We start from the raw sequence: 18840 nt of genomic DNA, 5'->3' as shown, positions 1-18840 counted from the left end.
GTCGGCTTTGTTTCTGCTGAGCCAGGACGGGAACTCCCTAATAGTCTTTTTAATACTGCACACACACACATACACACACACACGCATACACACATGCGCGCACGCATTTTTAAAGTGTGCCCTTTTCCCGCGTCTGTAAAAGCCAGAGCTCCTCTTGCCTGTCATGATCACAGGGGAGATTTCAGTGTTTGTTGGTCTCATTGCTCAGAAGGAGTGTGGCGACCCGGGTGAGGCTCGGGTCGAGGGGGGCGGCAGGGGCGTGGTGGGCAAAGCGGGAGCAGACGGCGTGTGGCCGCGGCGCCGCAGCTGTCCCGGGCGATGGCCGCCCCTCCCGTCGCCCCGTCTCACGGGTCCCTCTGTCTTGCAGGAGGCCTGGCGTTGGCCCAAGTGCTCTTTTTCTATGTGAAGTACTTGGTGCTCTTCGGCGTCCCCGCTCTGCTCATGCGCCTGGACGGACTGTCGCCGCCGCCCCTTCCTCGCTGCGTGAGCACCATGTTCAGTTTCACGGGGATGTGGAGGTCAGTGGCTTCGGGTTTGTGCAGGCCCTTCAGGGGGTCCAGTGGGAGGCCCGCGGCTGGGCCAGCCTCTGAGCACTCGGGCCCCGTCCTTTCTCTGCCCTCACTCAGGCCCCATGTGGCACTTCTTTTTTTTATCTGTCTTAACAGCATGATGATCCAGGCTTTCTGACCCTTTCAAAAATACTGTCAGGCTGCAAAGCTCTGTGAGATCCGACAGTTTCTCACCACGTCTACACCCGGAAAGGAAGTTTCTCACCAAGTCCAAGTACAGATGCACAAAGGGTTATGTCAAGAGTGGTTTCTTACTAACTTGGACATGGTGTAGGTGTTGATTTTACCACTGTGTGTATTTATTGAGAAGGAACTTTACTTCTGGGACTGTAGATTAGGAAAATAGACTTAGGGAGTCCCTGTCATGGCTCAGTGGTAACGAACCTGACTAGTATCCATGAGGACACGGGTGCAATCCCTGGCCTTGCTTGGTGGGTTAAGGATCTGGCATTGCTGTGAGCTGTGGTGCAGGTTGCAGATGAGGCTCGGATTTGACGTGGCTGTGGTGTAGGCCGGCAGCTGTAGCTCCTGTTGGACCCCTAGCCTGGGAACATCCATAGGCTACAGGAATGGCCCTAAAAAGCAAAAGAAAAGATTTAGGATAATAGCACAGACCAGGTCTCAGATCTGAGGCAACTTGTTAAATCTGAACTTGAGGTTTCTTATCTCTTGTACGGTGATGAGAGTGATAGTACCACCTCTGGGTGATGTTTTGAAGATTAAATGAGCTCATAGGTACATTTAAAGCATCTGGCACATGGGAGATGTTTACAGATGTTAGCTTTTACCCTCATAGTACTCCTATACTCATGCACATGAAAGGTGCTTTTTCTAAGTTTTCTTAGTCTTCCCAATTTTGCCCATAAACATCCATAAATGTTTGGTTGACCTGAAGTCTTTGTTCCAAAAGCTCCCTCAGCCCCCCTGCCGTTTCTGATTGTTGTTCTCCAGACAGGCTTGCTTGCCGCTGTGTTTTATTATCCCTTGTAGGGAGGAACGAGTGACAGCTGGCTTTGGCAATTGCAAACCCAACGTGAGACCCTCGGGCTGGGGACTTGCATGTGTGGGAGTCGGCGCCGACTTAAACTGTGCTCTTTGGAAACCTCTGCTGGCCTCACCCTGGCCCTGGTCCTGCTTAGAAAATCCATTCTGGCTCATCCAGAGCTCGGCGAATATTACTGTTGCTCTTGGAAAGGGGGTAGATGGTATCCAACAGCCTGGTTTTCTGTAGCAATTTATTGCAGAGGCTGCATTGATCTAAGCCTGTGTGAACACATTTTATTTTTGGTCCACGTTGCTTCCTGAGATTAGAAATGCCATCCAAATCTGGTAAGGAATGTCAGGTAATTGCTATGATTTGTCGTTAATTACTTCATTGAATAGCCCCGGTTGCCCGGCCCTTACTGGCAGGATTAGGAAGGGGGCTCTCTCTGGCTAGGGGTCAGGAAGCGGTTCTGATTTGAAAGGTGAACCTGGTTGGAAGGTTCCGTTCCCTTCTGACCTGCTCGTAAAAGTACTCTCCTGAATGAATGGGTCAAGACCTGGCATGATTTGCGGGGCATGTCATGTGTGCCCATGGGCATCTGGCACGGTTCCTCTGCCTCCTCGGTGTGAACGCTTGCCCTCCTGCATTTCTCGGGCAGCACATCTTCCTGCAAGGCTTCCCTGGGGCTGGTTGGTATAATCAAAAACCTTGACCCCTGGCGGGCATGCTGGCTCCAGGCTAATTGATTATTTTATTTTTTGTCCACGATCCTCTGTTGTATGAAAACCACCAAGGTGGAGAATCGGCCAAGATCTTTGTCATTCTCGTTTAGAACTGGGCTCAGAGAGTGTAGACCCCAGGTTGTTGAAACACTCTCTCCTCCCTCTCTGTTTCTCTGTGGCAAGAGAGTTATTACGAAAAGTCACTCGGAGGAGGAAACTGGCTCTGCTTCCTTGGGGTGATGTTTAATGAGAGGTGCTTACAAGAGCATGAGATGAAATAACAGACACGGTCTTTCCCGGCAGTGACCTAGACCTGTAGCCCTGCTTCCTCTGGCAGGGGTGGCTGTAGATTTCCCCTTCACATTTGTTTTAATTTCTCGAAGGGTTTTCTGCTTTGCCAGTTGTACTTAGAAACCCATGGGCCTTCATTCCTTGTATGTAATAAGCACTCTACATTAAGTAGTTGAATTTAAGAAGGGAGAGGAACCCTTCCTAGTGTACAGTGTGAGGCTCAGAAGGAGTAGGTTTTTTTTTTTTTTAACTAAAAAAAGAAGAAAAAGTGTAGATTGTCCTTTGTGCTCTGTGTGACCTTCCTCCACTTTTAATTTGCCGTGTTCGCGGTCAGCATCTGGTCCTGTAACCCCACAGTGGTCCTGGTCCCCATTCTGTAACTTTTCTCTGTAAGAATGCATGTCAAGGGAAAATATAATTTCGAATTTGCAGCGTCTCTTTCCATCTGCTATTTCCGGGCCATCACGGAGGCATTGCTGCAGACAGGCCATTGCGCCCCCTTCCTGGGTTTTAGGTTCGAGTAGAATTTTTTGAGTCACGAGCAGGTGTGAAAGCTAGTGATACAAATCATTCTGCTGGGCCGTGGCAGCCACTCGTACAGTGACACAAAGGGCAGAGTGGATGGAGCGTGGAGGAAAGAGGTGTAAAAGCCATCTCTGGAGATTGTGTCACGGCTGCCCAAGCTTCTAGAAAAGCCGCACTGAATGGGTTTAGAACCGAGGGTGAGAGATGGCTTTTTAGCCTCCCATTTGAAAGGAGCCTTGCATCCCTGAGCACCGTGCTGACTGATGGCTCGGTCTTTCCGTCCACTTAGCAGTGAGAGAAGACTTGAAGCTGGCAGCCTATCGTATGCCAGGAATCTCTGAGCTCTACATCACAGAAGAGATGAAATTGGCCATCAACGGGGAGATAATGTTCCCTGACATGATAGTTCAAATTGATCATGAAAAATTGCTCTTCTCCCAGATGGCCCAAACCCGAAAGTTAGGACCTGGTGGGTTTGTTTATTGCTTATTTTCCCCACTAGCTCTTCTGCTTCATGTAATTCTTGCTCAAATATTTGCAGGCAGAACAAACCCCTAAGGAGTATGTGTAGTCCCACTTGTGTGATTTTTCTGTGGCTGTACAGACATGAGAAATTGAGATTTTCTGCCTAATTTGGGGGTTTCATGTTTTAATTTAGGCAGGCTGAGATCTGTAATGAGCATCTTTTGCCAGGAGTTATTAAAGATGACATTGTGTGTCTGAGGTTCCAAATTAGAATCTGATTCTGTTCCTCTGATTCGATTTCTAGCTATGGAAGCAAAGTGTGTGCAAAGGGATAGAATTTCCCATGGCGGCTGGTGAGTTATGGGTCAATTTCAATTATCTCAGGAATCTCGCACAGCTCGCCCCCTGCATTTCTTGACTTACGATGCTCTCAGCACTTTGCAAGCAAACATATGCATCACTGCTTATCCCAGTGGGATGTGGGTGCAGTTGGTGGCTGCTAGACCTTAATGTATGGTGACCTCTTTAGGCTGGGGGTAGAGGAACCTGAGCTCCCTCTTTCAGTGGGCACTTACTGCGTGAGCTCTTAGGTCAATAGACGAATTTGGGTCTCTGGGTAGAGAGTTGGTCCAGGCCTGAGATAGATGGGTAAGAACCAGCTACACAAACTGCTGCCTTTGCCAGCTGTCCTGCCTTTGAATCATGTTTAACCTCAAGTTGCAGGGCAGGATGGCAAGCATGGAGTTTGTGAAGAACACTGTATCTATAAGCGTTGCTGGGTGGAAAGCTGGGGAGCTGTGAACACAAAGGAGAAAAGATGCATATTAGCAGGGGCTGGTAGTAAGAGTTCAGTTTTTTTTTTTTTTCCTTTTTTTTAGGACTGCACTTGTGGCATATGGAGGTTCCCAGATTAGGGGTCCAACTGGAGCTGCAGCAGCTGGCCTATGCCACAGCCACAGCAACCCCAGATCCAAGTCCCATCTGTGACCTGCACCACAGCTCACAGCAACACCGGATTCTTAACCCACTGAGCGAGGCCAAGGATCGAACCTGCGTCCTCCTGGATACTTAGTCCAGTCCTTTCCCATTGAGCCACTATGGGAACTTCCTTTTTATTTATCTTTTTGAAACAATGTAGTAACTAGGAGCTTGTTACATAGTAGTTGTGTGATTTGGGCCAATAATTAAGGTGACCCAGAGGTCAGTCTTTTTATTTCTAAAGTGGAGATAATAATACATGACTCTGAGCGGTGATGGGAGGGTTGATTGAGCCCGGAGTATGCTCGGTCCTCAGGAAATGGTAGCTTCTTTCTTTCTTGCACTTGACAATCTAATGCAGCCAGACGTGACTAAGAGATGGGCTGGGTTGGGCAGGCAGTGGGCAGTGATGGGACAGTTCTGAGACACAGACCGTGGTGGAAAGGTGGCAGGCCCTGCCCGCTTTCCTCATCTGCTGAATGACAGGCTGACTGTTGCCACTAGACGATGTCTGCGTTCCCTTGTCATCCCATCATGACATTATCCGCAGCCACGTAGGACCGGGACGGCCCCCAGTATCCTCGGGCCAGCGGGCTCCCACCGCCCTGCCTGTGTAATCGGGCAGACCATGGACCCTCCTTCTGCCAGCGTTTTCTAAGCTGTTAGAATAGGGCTAATCATAGTGCTCGCCTCGCTAGGAAGGTACGAGGGTTAAGTGAGCTGATGTGCTTAAAGCAGTGAACACAGAGCAGGTGCGCGGCAGACACCCATCTATTCGCTAATAATCATAGCGGCAGACAGGAGGGGAAAGGCAAGGCCTGATAAGCTGGGTGGTTGAGAAGGTGGGAGGTGATGTAGGAAGGTGATAATGCGGGGAAGACGGGGATTTCAAAGCGGCAGCAGGGGGTCCCTGGAGTCTAGCCCATCCGTCCCCGCCCTCTGGGGGTTCTTTTTGGGAACAGTTTCCAGCTGAGGGACCTTGGCGTTACTTCCCATTTGGGGTCCCTCCCTTAGTCTGCCTTCCCCTCTTCTGAGTCGCATCCCACAGGCTCAGAAGACGCCTTTGTCTCTTCTTACATTCGTATTTCAAAAGCCCCTTCCTTTTTCCTCCAGACACAGGCTTCCATAACGCGAAGCGGAAAAGGGGTATCAAGTTGAGGCAAATTTTGCAAAACCATCATTATGTTTCGCTGCCCGGATTTATTTTCTCTTCAGAGACAGTTACTCGGCTCCCCTCTCCACTCTCTCCCTGTGTGGAGGATGTTTGCAGCCCACCTACCACCGAGCCAACCTCAGACTTTTCCCAGTGAGATGCCCTCTGAGGCAGGAGATGCCAGGGCATCTTCAAAGGGTGGGTTTTCCTTGGTCACCAGATGCGGGGTCCGATTGCCTGGGTTTGACTCCTGACTCCATGCCTTCTGACCCTGTGACCCCCTCTGTGCCTTGGCTTCCTCCTGAGAAATGGAGGCGTTGGGCTCCTCCTGGAGCTATCACATGTGCTGGTCAGGGCAACAGCCACACTCCACAGGAGTTGCCCCTGGATGTGCGCAGAGCCCAGCAGGCGGTAAGCTCTTTGAGGGCAGTGATCAGATCTGGGGTGTTTCACACCCTGTCTCCAGCACCCTCCCCGGTGCCCAGTGTGTGGTGGGCACTCAGAAAGTATGTGCTGAATGGACGAATGGTCGCTCTTTGCTGAAAATGGGATCACGAGGCCCAAAGAGCCAGCTTTTCAAATATCTTGGCTGGCGGCTGAGGGGCTGCTCCGTGTCATCTGTGCCAACATGCCTTCGCCTAGATGCACACGCCGTGCCCACGGTCAGTACCCCACCCTCTCCATCTCTCTGTGTTTCCCATTAAGTGTGCGTACACGGTGTGCCAAGACATTGTGTCTGCTTGCACTTTTCCTGAGAATGAGTCTGCCTGGTGAGGAATGGGGACTGCACGCCTTTCTCACTTAATGATTATCATTATTTTATCAGACATTGTATCACATCCTAGATACCAGATGAGAGAGAAGGTTGCAAACGTACGGGAAGAAAAGAGATTCCATTCAGACGTCGCTATGAGGGAGGAGTTTGACAGCTGTTGGTCTTTGGGGGGAAGGTTTTTCCGAGGGAGGGGCTGTCGGAAGAAGTTCTGATCTCTCGTGGTGGGAGATGGGGAATGTGGAAGCAGGACTCCGAAAGAAGCGTTTCGGAATCATGGCCTCACAGTGAATACAGGGACCCCTGAACAACGCAGGGGTGGGGGCACTGAGCTGCCTTGCCGTCCAAAATCCACAAATGATTTATAGCCGCTCCTCTGGGTCTGGGGTTCCACATCCTTGATTCAATCAACCTCGGAGCACACATTGCTGTCGTCTTTACTGTTGCAAGAAATCCGGTTACAGGTGGATCCACACAGTTCAAACCCATGTTGTTCAAGGATCAACCCTTATAGTAGGAGTAATAATAATAATAACAGCAGCTGGGGCAGCTGCAGCAGCAAACCTTTAGTGCTTATACTGTGAAAGCCACATTTCTAAGTGCTTTTATGGATTATTTATTTATTTATTATTTATTCTATTTATTCTTTTCATTCTTTTTATGGCTGCACCTGCGACCTATGGAAGTTACCAGGCTAGGGGTCAAATCAGAGCTGCAGCAGAGGCCTATACCACAGCCACAGCAATGCAGGATCTGAGCCGCATCTGCGACCTACACCACAGCTTGCGGCAACACTGGATCCTTAACCCCCTGAGTGAGGCCAAGGGATTGAACTTGCATCCTCATGGACACTCTGTCAGGTTCTTAACCCACTGAGCCACAGCGGGAGCTCCTCTGAGTGCTTTCACATATTTAGTTTACTTAATCCTCATGAAACTCCTATGCTGTAGGTTCTATCCCCCGCCACTTTACAAAGGATGAAGCGGATGGAATCATACAGCCGTAAGCCTTCAGTCACCCTGCTGGGCAAGCTGGTGCTGGGATCCGAGCCCGGGCACCAGGTTCTGGCATCCGGTGAGTCACTGCCTTTCAGTGCCTCTGGTGTATGGACCTGAGTGAGCTTCTCTGCCAGGTGGTGGAATGGAAGGCCTGTGGCACAGGCTGGAACTTGGGACTACCTGAGCATGAGGCTGGCTTTTGTGCTGACTCCCTGGGAAAGGAGCCGGTGCGGGGAGCGATGGGGAGGGGGCAGTCCGGCAGTGGGTTGACCTCAACCTACCACGGGATGAGACAGGGAGTCACCATTTAGCCGTGAGGAACTGACTGCGGGATTGGTGTGGGGGCCCTTATACACAGACAGCTGCCTCCATGGAGGTTGGGGGGGGCTTCACCTGGTGCCCACATGGAAACTTGACCTTGCTTCCCTGTCCTTGTCGCCTCCTGTGTCCTCTGGCCCATGGCCGCTCCCTGCTCTGTTTCTTTATCTTCAGGCAAGGTGTTCTGAACGCATTGGCCTTTAGGGGCCCAGCTTTTTTCTGTCATCATGGCTCCCACGAGCCAGGGTCTGTTCGGTTTTGGCTCTACCAAAACGTGTCTGATCAAGTCCCGCAAACTCTTGGAGGAGTGGGAAAGGAGTGGAGCAAGTGACACAGTGCCAGGTGTACCTGCCAGGCCCTGGGCTGGTCATTTGCGTTCTTCGTGTCAAGGTGCAGCTCATGCATTACCACCAAGGTACAAAGTGAGTGTGGTGTCTCTGTTTCGAGCAATGGATCCACTCTTCCTCATCAGGAATTCTGGGCCTGGGGCTAGAAAGGGGCGTTTCAACTTTAAAAGCCAATCGGCAAATACCGAGTGGCTCTGTGGTAGTTGCTGTTTTAGGCTCTAGATAGAAAGTAGCGAGAAAAAAAGCCGAAAAACGTCCTGACCTCGTGGCACTTCCGTAACAATAATGAGGAAGACAGGAAACAAAATGATTAAAGTATGTGGTGTGTTGGACATTCACAACTACTATGGAGAGAAATGCATCGGGTGGAGGTGGGGGCAGAGCTGCTGCTGTATTAGGAGGGGTGGACGTGGCGGTTTCGCTGAGAAGGGGCCGTCTGAGCCTTGATCAGAGGACCGAGTGGCTGAGCAGTGTTCCCAGCAGATGCGGGACGGAGAGCACGGGGTGTTTTTGGAAGAGCAGGGCTGCCGTGTGGCGGGGCAGACAGAGCGAGGGTGAGCGTGGTGGCAAGTGCGTGCCCAAGAGAACAGGCTTTCCGTTTTCGGGCCTTTGGATCTTGTCTTTGCTGAACGAGCGTGAAGCTCTGCGATTGCGCGCACGCTCCTTTGGGACCGTTTGACCTTCCTGACGAAGTCACCGTTTCATCAGTGCATGAGGATCCGCTTTATTGTTAATGGTTCCTGTTCTGAGGTTTATTTAGTCTGATGTGAATATAGTGACTCCAGCTTTCTGTGGCACATTCTTAGTCCATGCTTTTCCTTTTAACCTGTTTGTAATAATTAAAATACTTTTTGTTTTTTTTTTTGTAGACAGCATAGAGTTGAGTTTTACTTTTTCATCCAGGCTGACCATCTCTGCCATTGGGGCATTTAGGCCATTTTCTTTTTTTGGCCACACCCGAGGCACGCAGAAGTTCCCAGGCCAGGGATTGAACCTGAGTCACCGCAGTGACAGCGCCAGATCCTTACCCACTAGGCCACCGGCACACTCCCTAGACCATTTTAGAGTTAATGTAGTTGTGGGTAGGGTTGCACTTAAAGCTACCGTCCTCATAATTGTTTTCTTTTTATCCTTCCTGTTATTTGTTCTTTTCCTTTTATTCCTCCATGTCTCGCTCTCTCTCTCACACACCTCTCTCTATGTATCTCTCTGTTATGCTCACGTATACATCTTAATGTAATATTTACTTTTCTTGTAAGATGAGGAGCTCACGTTTGTTGACAGTTTACTCCGTGTCAGCATGTTGAACAAAGTATTTTACTAAGATTACATCACCCCGTACAATAGCTGTCTGAAGCAGGGTGTATTTCCTTTGTGTGCAAGTTGGCAAGTTGGAGCTTACACAGGTCTCTCTGCTCACGTGGACTTGAATCCCGATCAGTTCAGTAGCATCATCTGAGTTCTTATCACTCCTTTCCTCTTCTGTGATGTTATGATGCTCTCTGGTTACCGGAATACAGCTACGTCTTTTCCCTTAACTAGATGGGCAGATTTTACCATTGTAACCGTTTCTCAGTGTGCAGTTGCGTGGTATTAGGTGCACGCACATTATTCTGGGATCATCAACCTGCTCATCTTCCCAAACACGAATCCACACCCGTGAACAGTAACTCCCCATGCTGTCCTCCCCAGCCCGTTTCTGGTACTGTTAATTTCTTTGTATAGATCCCAAAAGTCCATTTGGCATTTTACGTCTTTCTGCCTGAAGAGCTCCCTTGGCCTTTTGGTCTGCTGGCAATGAATTACTTAAACTTGTGTATCTTTTTTAAGGAAACTATTTTTATTTTGCCTTCAATTTGGAAAGAAAGTTTTACTTGGATATAGAATTTTATGTTGTCAGTTATTTTTTTTCTTTCAGTATCTTAAAGATGTTTCTCTGTTATTTTCTGGCTTGCATGGTTTCTGACAAGAAGCCTGATGCCGTTCCTTTGTATGTATATGTTACGTTTCTTTTTTCCCCTCTGGGTGCCTTCAAGATATACTCTGTTATCTTTGGTTTCAGCAGTTTGTGATGTGTTTAGATGTAGTTTTTGTTTGTTTTGTTTTGTTTTATGCTTGGAATTCTCCGAGCTTGGGTCTGTGGTTTATTTTCTTCTATTAATTGTGAAAAATTCTTGGCATCATCTCTTCAAATATGTCTTTCCTATCATTTTCTCTTTTCCTTCTGGCCCTCCAATTAGACAGTCTGGTAAGAGCTCATAACTCTTTGATGCTCGGGTTGGTGTCTCGCTCCCTCCCCAGCTCAGTTATCTCTCTCTTTTCTCTTCCTCTTTGTGTTTCGACTTGGATACTGTCTGTTGGCCTGTCTTTAAGTTCATCGCTCCTTTCTTCTGCTGTGTCCAGTCTGCATCTTTAGATCCCTGTCCAAAGTAGTAAAGGAAGATGAGGATGGACATTGGAGTTGCCCCCCACCCCAGAGTGACCATGACAACAGCAGTTGCAGCGGGGTGGGAACAAAAGCCCCGTCAAAATAGAATTAAAGGAGACTGTGGGTCTTACTTGACCCCCAGGCACTTGTGCAGAGACTAATGAGGAGAAGCTGGTGAATAGGGCTTGCTCAGGGCCCAGCCCTCCTCTCTTCCTGACTTGACCTTACCCCAGTTCTTTGGACTAGGCAGACCCTCTGAGTCCTGGCTGGGCCTGGGCAAGGCTAGGCACCACACTTTGTGGTGGGCTCAGCTTGCCATTCATCACAAGTGTCCCTAAACCAGATTTATCGGCTCTCATCTTTCTACCGTCCATGTGGAACTTCTGGATCCCTTCTTGCTGTAGGGTTGCTAAAGGAGGCTCCGCAATGGCACTGAGGCTCCTTCTTTCATGTTATATTTATTCCAACATGGCCACTCTTTGTTTCAGAAAACATCTTGCAATGCAGTCTGAGTTCCAGCCAGAGAGGAAAGCTGGAGTCTCTCTGCCTTGGATTTTTTTTTTTTGTCTTTTTTGCCATTTCTTGGGCCACTCTCGTGGCATATGGAGGTTCCCAGGGTAGGGGTCTAATCGGAGCTGTAGCTGCCGGCCTACGCCAGAGCCACAGCAACACAGGATCCGAGCCGTGTCTGCAACCTACACCACAGCTCACGGCAGTGCCAGATCGTTAACCCACTGAGCAAAGGCAGGGATGGAACCCGCAACCTCATGGTTCCTAGTCGGATTTGTCAACCACTGTGCCACGACGGGAACTCCTGCCTTGAATTTTTACCTCCACTTCTATAATAGACTTGCCTTTTAGGATGCCATGGGGTAGGCTCGCAGGAACGGAGCCCAGGACGTGTTTTCACATTTCTTCCCCCTCCTCCGTCTCTTCCTTCCCCTTCCCACGATCCACCAAGTCACAGAGACAGATTTTCTACTTCCTCCTCCTCTTCTCTTTGTACACATGTTCTCCTTTAGGGCAGGAAGCCTCGTGGTCCAAACCTCATAGGTACAAGAGGGGTGTTCTTTGTCGGTATGGGGAAAAATACTCTGACCTGACTCAGTTAGCCTTAGTGCTGAATTTGTGAGCAGTTGGACAACCAGGAACTAGGGACTGCTGAGAACAGCATACACTGATTTAGTTAAAAAAAAATCATGTTAGAATTAACTTTCTTATTCTTATGAAAGTATTTTTGGACATGGATTTAGATAATCGACATCACTGTCTGAGAACTAGAGATGTGAGTAGTGACGTCAGTTACTTTTCCAGAGTCACATAGGGAGCACATTCTAATTGCATTAAAATCTTAAGTCCTAATCCGCTTAAGAAGAAAGGTTGAGATGTCTAATGCATTTACTTATAGATGCGTGTATAAAAATTCATACCTTCACTAGCACCGCAGGTAAATAGGTTTCCTTTCCCCGTTATACCAAGAAGAAAGGCAGAAAGACTCGATGTCACCTACCTACTTGGTGAGTCCTGAGAGTTCAGATGCTTTAGCTGCAGACCTGTTTGCTGCCATCTTCATCATGACTCACCTGACTGTAGCACACATTCAAAGGCTCCTCTTAGCAGGCTAACAAAATTCCCTGGTGCTGTCCAGCTGCTTACCAGATGGACGAGATGAATGCTCTGTCTCCTCCTAAGGGCTGGAAGCTAAGATCTCCTGCAGGGTAAAAGTGAAGACGAGTTCTCTGCCTGTGGTGCTTGAACATGATGTTCCGTTGCTAAGCATGACAGTCAAAACTGGCTCCAACCCACCGGTTCAAGTGTTTCTCCCTCACTTCGTGTTACAACGGGCCAGAACGGGGCCTCGTTCCTTGGTCCAGCCTATCCATTTCTTTCACAAACCTCCATGACTTTGGTGCCGATACGCTAGTACCAGGGGCTCACTGGAATGCTTCTCTTGCCATCAGGCAAAATAGCCCTTACTCCTCGGCTCCATCCCAGCCTCAGTGTCCCCTTTTCTGTCAAGCTGTGCTCAACCCCCCAGACAGAGGGGTTGCACACCCCTTTGCTCCACGGTACTGTGTCTGTTCACGTTTTAATACTTATTTGTGTTATTACGGTCACTGAGTCTAGCTCACTGAGCTTTTGAAGGCTGGAAACTACCATGCTTTACTTATTTTGTTTGGTGTCATTGGTATTTAATGCAGCAAATGTCTGTATTTAGCAAGAGCCGGGCTATCCCAAGTGCGGTCTGGGGAATGGCAGCATCAGCCTCTTCTAGGAGCTTTGTTAGAGATGCAGGATATTGGGTCCCACCCAAGACCTACTGAATCAGAATCTGCTTCTTTTTTTTTTTTTTTCAGGGCCACACCCGCAGCATACTGAAGTTCCCAGGCTACGAGTCGACTTGGAGAGCAGCTGCTGGCCTCCATCACAGCCACAGCAATGCCATGTCCGACCTACACCACAGCTCATGGCAACGCCAGAGCCTTAACCCACTGAGCAAGGCCAGAGATCGAACTTGCATCCTCGTGGATACTAGTTGGGTTCTTCACCCACTGAGCTACAATGGGAACTTTTTTTTTTCCCGCCCATGGCAGGTGGAAATTCCCGGGGCAGGGACTGGACCTGTACCATAGCAGCGACCTGAGCCACAACGGTGACAACTCTGGATACTTAATTGCTGTCAGGCCACTGGGGAACTCCCAGAGTCTGCTTTTTAACAAGATCTCTTAGGAATATTGTGTGCATGTTAAAATTTAAGAGGCACTGGGCAGGGCTAGGTGGCTTCTAAGGACTCCTTCTCCCTGACACCCCATGACTATAGATGCCCTGGAGTGACTGCAAACATCTTTGAATATTCTCACCTTACTATCTAGTGGGTCATGGGGACTGGGCCTCAGAAGAACTCCAGCAGGAGCTTTTGCTGGTGCTCTTAGGGTGTCTGAATGGGTAGGGGGAGGATGAACTCGATCTGCCCCAGGGTAGGGAGGGCTTGGAGGGTGGCTCTTGAGGAGGAGAAAAGGAATCAGGCAGCCAGACTTGGTTATAAGACGGAGGCCACCGACCTATAGTCACAAAACATAGGAAGGATGAGCTACCCCTGCTTTTGTCCCAGGATGGCTTTGTCCTCCAACTTGCTCTCCTACAGGTGACCTTCTCCCTCCTCTGCCTCCTTCCCTCTGTCCTCCTCGCAGTGCTCCCCTTGTGTCAGAAGCCCACAGGCGAGAGCCCGTGCCATCCAGGAGGGAAAGCCTGGCCTTTTCTGGGAGCTGTGCCTTGCAACCTTTCTCGGATTTGGGAGGGCATCCTTCCTGCTCCCCATTTCAGGGAGGGACATGGCTTTCCCTGAGACTATTCACCTAGGACACCAGGCCCACCAGACTTCTGGAAGGCCATTCCTGCAGCTATGACCTTACCGTTAAAGTGGAGATGACAGATAATGTCATTATGTTTGTGGAAGGTGTTGCAGTGTATAGAGGATTTTCTAAGAAGTTAATTAGAATAGACCATGGGTACCCTGCAGGTGCCAGCTAGGTGGTGAATAGTGAGTACGTTTGCAGCAGTCAGGCGAGGTTGCTGGCTTTGTTATTATAGTCGAGGTTCTTCCGCTGGGGGTAGGAAGCAGGGTTGTTATTGGGGGACGGGAAAATGGACTCACCAAGGGTTGTTGGTGGTACAGCCCAAATCCCATGATGATACGTTGTCCTCATAATATAATGATAGTACTTGTCCAGTTGGCAACTGACTTAATCGGTAGCAGTAATTGTTGTGGCAGTGTATTTCCCAGACTACTTATTTTTGTGCTGCAGTTGAGATTAGGGACTCTTCTTGCAGTCTGTGGTTTTACTGCAAAAATTGAGGGCCAAAATTTTAGTTTCCTTAGGATTTCTCAAGTGGGTTTTGACAACAGGGTGCAATGTGGTATGTGTGTGTGTGTAATTTTTTTTTTTATAGCTGCACCCATGGCTTCATCTGGCCAGGGATTGAATCCAAGCTACAGCTGCAACCTCTGCTGCAGCTGTGGCAATACCAAATCCTTTAACCCACTATTCCAGGCTGGGGACTGAACATGTACCTCTGCAGCAACCCCAGTGGCTGCAGTCAGATTCTTAACCCGCTGCCCCACAGTGGGAACTCTGAGATGTGGTATATTGGAGGCAGGGTGTATTTCTTCCTAGTAAGTTTGTGGTCACTCAGTTGCATGAGATTGATTCATGAAGAAATCTGAGGGACTGGGTTTATATGTTTTCTTTTTTCGTTTCTTTTTCTTTCTTTCGTTCGTTGGTTTGTTCTTTCCTTCCTTCCTTCCTTCCTTCCTTCCTTCCTTCCTTCCTTCCTTCCTTCTTTCTTTCTCTCTCTTTCTTTTTTTTTTTTTTCCCTTTTAGAGCCATGCCTATGGCGTATGGAAGTTCCCAGTGTAGGGGTCAAATGGGGGCTGCAGCTGCTAGCCTACACCACCGCCACAGCAATGCAGGATCCAAGCCGCATCTGTGCCCTACACCACAGCTCACAGCAACACCGGATCCTTAACCCACTGATCGAAGCCGGGGATCAAACCTGCATCCTCATGGATCCTAGTCAGGGTCGTTAACCACTGATTCAAGAAGGGAACTCTCTCCTTTCTGATTTGATGGCAGATTTAATTTCCTGAAGGCTGCTAACAAGATCATCTGCCAGAATTTTGCCTTTGGCTCAGAATCATGAGCAGCTACTACACAGTCTGAGCGCTTAACCTTCTTAAGGTCCTTCATCACCAAGGCCCATCTGTAAAGCCAAGAAACTTTGCGCCTGAGGGGGGACCTTCACTTGAGTGACCTGCAGTCCTTGACTCCTTGGTGTGGATAAAGGGGAGGGTTAGGACTACCTCTTGGAATCTGGGAAAATCCTTAGTATCCCGAGGTCCAGGTGAGCAAGGGGGCGCGATTATCTCCCATTTCATAAAGGAACTTCCTTGATGGAGCCTGGACCTCGGGGACGCAGTGCTGTGCCATGTGTATGTGTATGTATGCACATGTGTGTATGTGTATGTATGCGCATGTGTGTGTGTGTATGTATGTACGTATGTATCAGGTAGGGCTTTGCAAGCCATTGTGGGTTTTGTCTGAGTTAGATAGTTCACTAGTTAGGGTTCTCCCAAGAAACAGAACCAGTAACATAAGCAGTTTTCCTTCAAACCATGTAGGTTTGAACTGGGCAGATCTGCTTACACATGGATGGTTTTCAGTAGTAAATACTCCAGTGCTGTACCATCCATGGTTGGTGGGATCTGGAGATAGGGAGGGCCAGCTGTAGATGATACGTGGATTTTTGCCCGCGCAGGGAGTCGGAGCCCCACCCCCTGCAGTGTTCCAGGGTCAAGTGTATACATGGGATGTTTTATAGGAATAGGCTCACGCAACTCTGGAAGCTGAGAAGTCCATTCTCTGTTATGTGCAAGCTGGAGACCCAGAAAAGCTGGCAGTGTAATTTAGTCTGAGTCCAAAGGCCTGAGAACCAGGGATGCTAATGGCGACACACCAGTTCTAGTCCAAAGGTCCGTCCTGGCCTGAATGAGAAGGTCTGTGGACCAGGAGAGTCGATGGCCCAGGGCAGGAGAAGGGCAGAGCTCCCCTTCCTCTGCCTTTTCTTTCTGCTCGGGAGCTCCGTGGCCTGGGTGATTCCCACCCTCAGTGGTGAGGGTGGGTCTTCTTGACTCGCGGCTGATTCCAATGCCAGCCTCTTCTGGAAACACCCTCCCTGACCCACCCAGGCATAATCTTTTACCAGCTGTCTGGGCATCCCTTAGTCCTGTCCCAGTTGACACGCAAACCGTCACAGATGGGCTGACATGGAAAGGGTCTGGGCTGAGAAGTGACCCTGTAGCGTGTTCTGAGACGCGTCTGCAGGAGCAGTAAGCAGTTATGAGGGGGCGTAGTTACCAAAGCCAGGCCTTGACATGGCGATGCTCACAATTTAAGAGAACGTTCCAGCCCCTCTGCTGCCCTAACCCACTCCCAGTTTACAAAGGGAACTGCTTTGTTTGCAGGGTCTAAAAGAGAGCAGACTTGCGGCAAGGGGAGGCGGGGGAGGGAGTGGGATCGACAGGGAGTTGGAGTTGGTAGATGTAAACTCTTCCATTTAGAATGGATAAGCAAGGAGGAACTACTGTACAGCACAGGGAACTGTATCCAGTCTCTTGGGTTAGAACATGATGGAAAATAGTATGAAAAAAAAGAATATATATATATATACACACACATTGTTTTATATATATGACTAGGTCACTTTGCAGTATAGCAGAAATTGAAGGAACATTGTAAATCAGCTGTACTTTCATGAAAAAATTACTCATATCCACGAGCTGAACCACAGGATAGCTGCAGCCTGCGCTCCGGTGCCCGTCTGAAGATGTACTCCAGCTTGAAATGGAACTAATTGAAGCTTTAGTTTCTGTGAAGCCATTTGGCATTCTGCACTATGAGTCTTGCACATTCAGATTATTTTAAATATAGGGTGCCAGAGGAATTAGATAGAAAAACACTCCCTTCATTGTTTCTGGACTAAAAGGTTGGCGCATATCCTTGCTACATGTTGACTTGTCTTTTCACAACCACGACTGCAGCCCTTGAGAACCGCGGCTCCCTCACCTTGACGGGGAAGGAGAAAATGGCCAGACCAAGTGCCTGCATGAAGATATTTGTATCCAAAGGAGAGTGTAGGAATAATTCATGTCACGCTGCTGCCCTGCTCGAATGAATACAGAAGAGACTTGAGGTGATGCATTATTAAAGGCATGTGTGGCGGAGTTGCCTCGCCTACAATTTAAGTGTGAACTTATTAGCATTTCAGGTTGATGCCTCTTCGATTTAATTAGATTCCGGGCTTCCATCGATTTATTCAGTGCATTTCTCACGGCGTAAAAGGCGTACTGTGTTCACACCAGTAGCTTTTCATCACTCTCCTCTCATTTCCTCACGCGCTCAAGCAGGTCTCAGCTTCCCATCTTGGATTCAGAAACGGGTTATTTTCCAAAGAGACTGTTGTGTTCTGGAGCCTCTTTTGTGCTTAGAGACACGGAGGCTCTTGGGAGTGCTATTTTTTATCCACATTGTCTGACATGAATGCACCTCTTGTAGATTTGCTACCAGTAAATTGAACTAATGCACAATAATAGCCCTATTTTCTGTTTCATTGGTGCTTTGTCACTGTGAATTTTTCTATTGTTATTTTGGCAATGAATCCGCAGACTTTTATTTCTACTGCTCTGAGGAGAGCGGTGGGACTATTCAAATGGTGGGAAATTAAATGTAATGAATCAAACCATATTAGTGATTCTCAAGATGAGCTGGTGAACTGGACAATAAAGTGCAGTACTTGCTCCTGATGCTCACGGTTGTTTGGAAGAGTACAGTGCATGCAGCTCCGAGCCTCTGCAGGATCCCAACCCCATCCTTGGTACTGCTGGGCATCCTGGGGCCAGTCCAAGTTGACACGTAAACCATCACAGATGGGCAGACCTAGAAAGGGGTTGTGCTACCTGCTGCTGGACCCCTGGGCTGTGATTGTGTCATCTGTGAAGTGGGGCTCCTGATATCCTATTATCCTAAGGCCAGGAGAGGTCTGCTTGATTTCCGACGGTTCCTTCCAACTTTAGGGTGTGTGTGTGGAGGGGGGGGGCAAAGGGAAGTGGTATGAAAAATTGGTAACTTGCTGGTTGGGTTTAGTCACCGTGATCTAGAGAAATAATGCTGTAATACAAAGTGGAAGAAGTGGTGTATTTTTTCTTTCTTTCTTTTTATGTCCACACCTGTGGCATATGGAAGTTTCTGGGCTAGGGATCTAACTGGAGCTGCAGCTGGAGCCCAAGCCGCAGCTTCAGCAACATCAGATCCTCGCCACATCTGCCACCTACCCCGAAGCTCATGGCACGCTGGATCTTTAACCCACAGAGCGAGGCCAGGAATTGAACCCACCTCCTCACAGACACTGTCGGGTTCTTATCTTGCTGAGCCACAATGGGAACTCCGTATATTAGATTTCCAGCTGAGCTAGGACCTCAGATTAAAGTCCGCTGTGGCCAGCTCTGAGTCAGAAGTGGTCTGTATTGTTTGTACAGTATATCTTTAAATGTTTTGTGTTTTGAAAGTTTAGTTGGAAAGAGGATTAAAGACATAGCAACTAAAGTAGGATACTATACGTATAAATCCATTTCTATAGCATAAATCTGTTTCTGTAGTATAAAGATGAATCCATTTTTACCACAGAGCCAAAGCTGTGTTCAGAATACTGTGAATTCACAGTTCAAGGGAAGAA

The 18840-nt window shown here is 48.7% G+C and overlaps 1 protein-coding gene across 1 annotated transcript in view; it reads left to right on the top strand.

Moving 5' to 3' along the window:
* The window catches only part of HHAT (hedgehog acyltransferase), a 321661-nt gene that overhangs the window by 140695 nt on the left and 162126 nt on the right, over nucleotides 1-18840 (top strand). The window contains 1 exon segment of the mRNA XM_013979981.2: nucleotides 368-518. Coding sequence (XP_013835435.2) covers nucleotides 368-518 — 151 coding nt within the window.

The sequence above is a fragment of the Sus scrofa genome, chromosome 9 (genome assembly GCF_000003025.6).
Source record: "Sus scrofa isolate TJ Tabasco breed Duroc chromosome 9, Sscrofa11.1, whole genome shotgun sequence".
Classification (NCBI taxonomy): Eukaryota; Metazoa; Chordata; class Mammalia; order Artiodactyla; family Suidae; genus Sus; species Sus scrofa.
The sequence above is the reverse complement of the archived record's forward strand: the minus strand, read 5'-3'. Positions and strand labels throughout refer to the sequence as shown.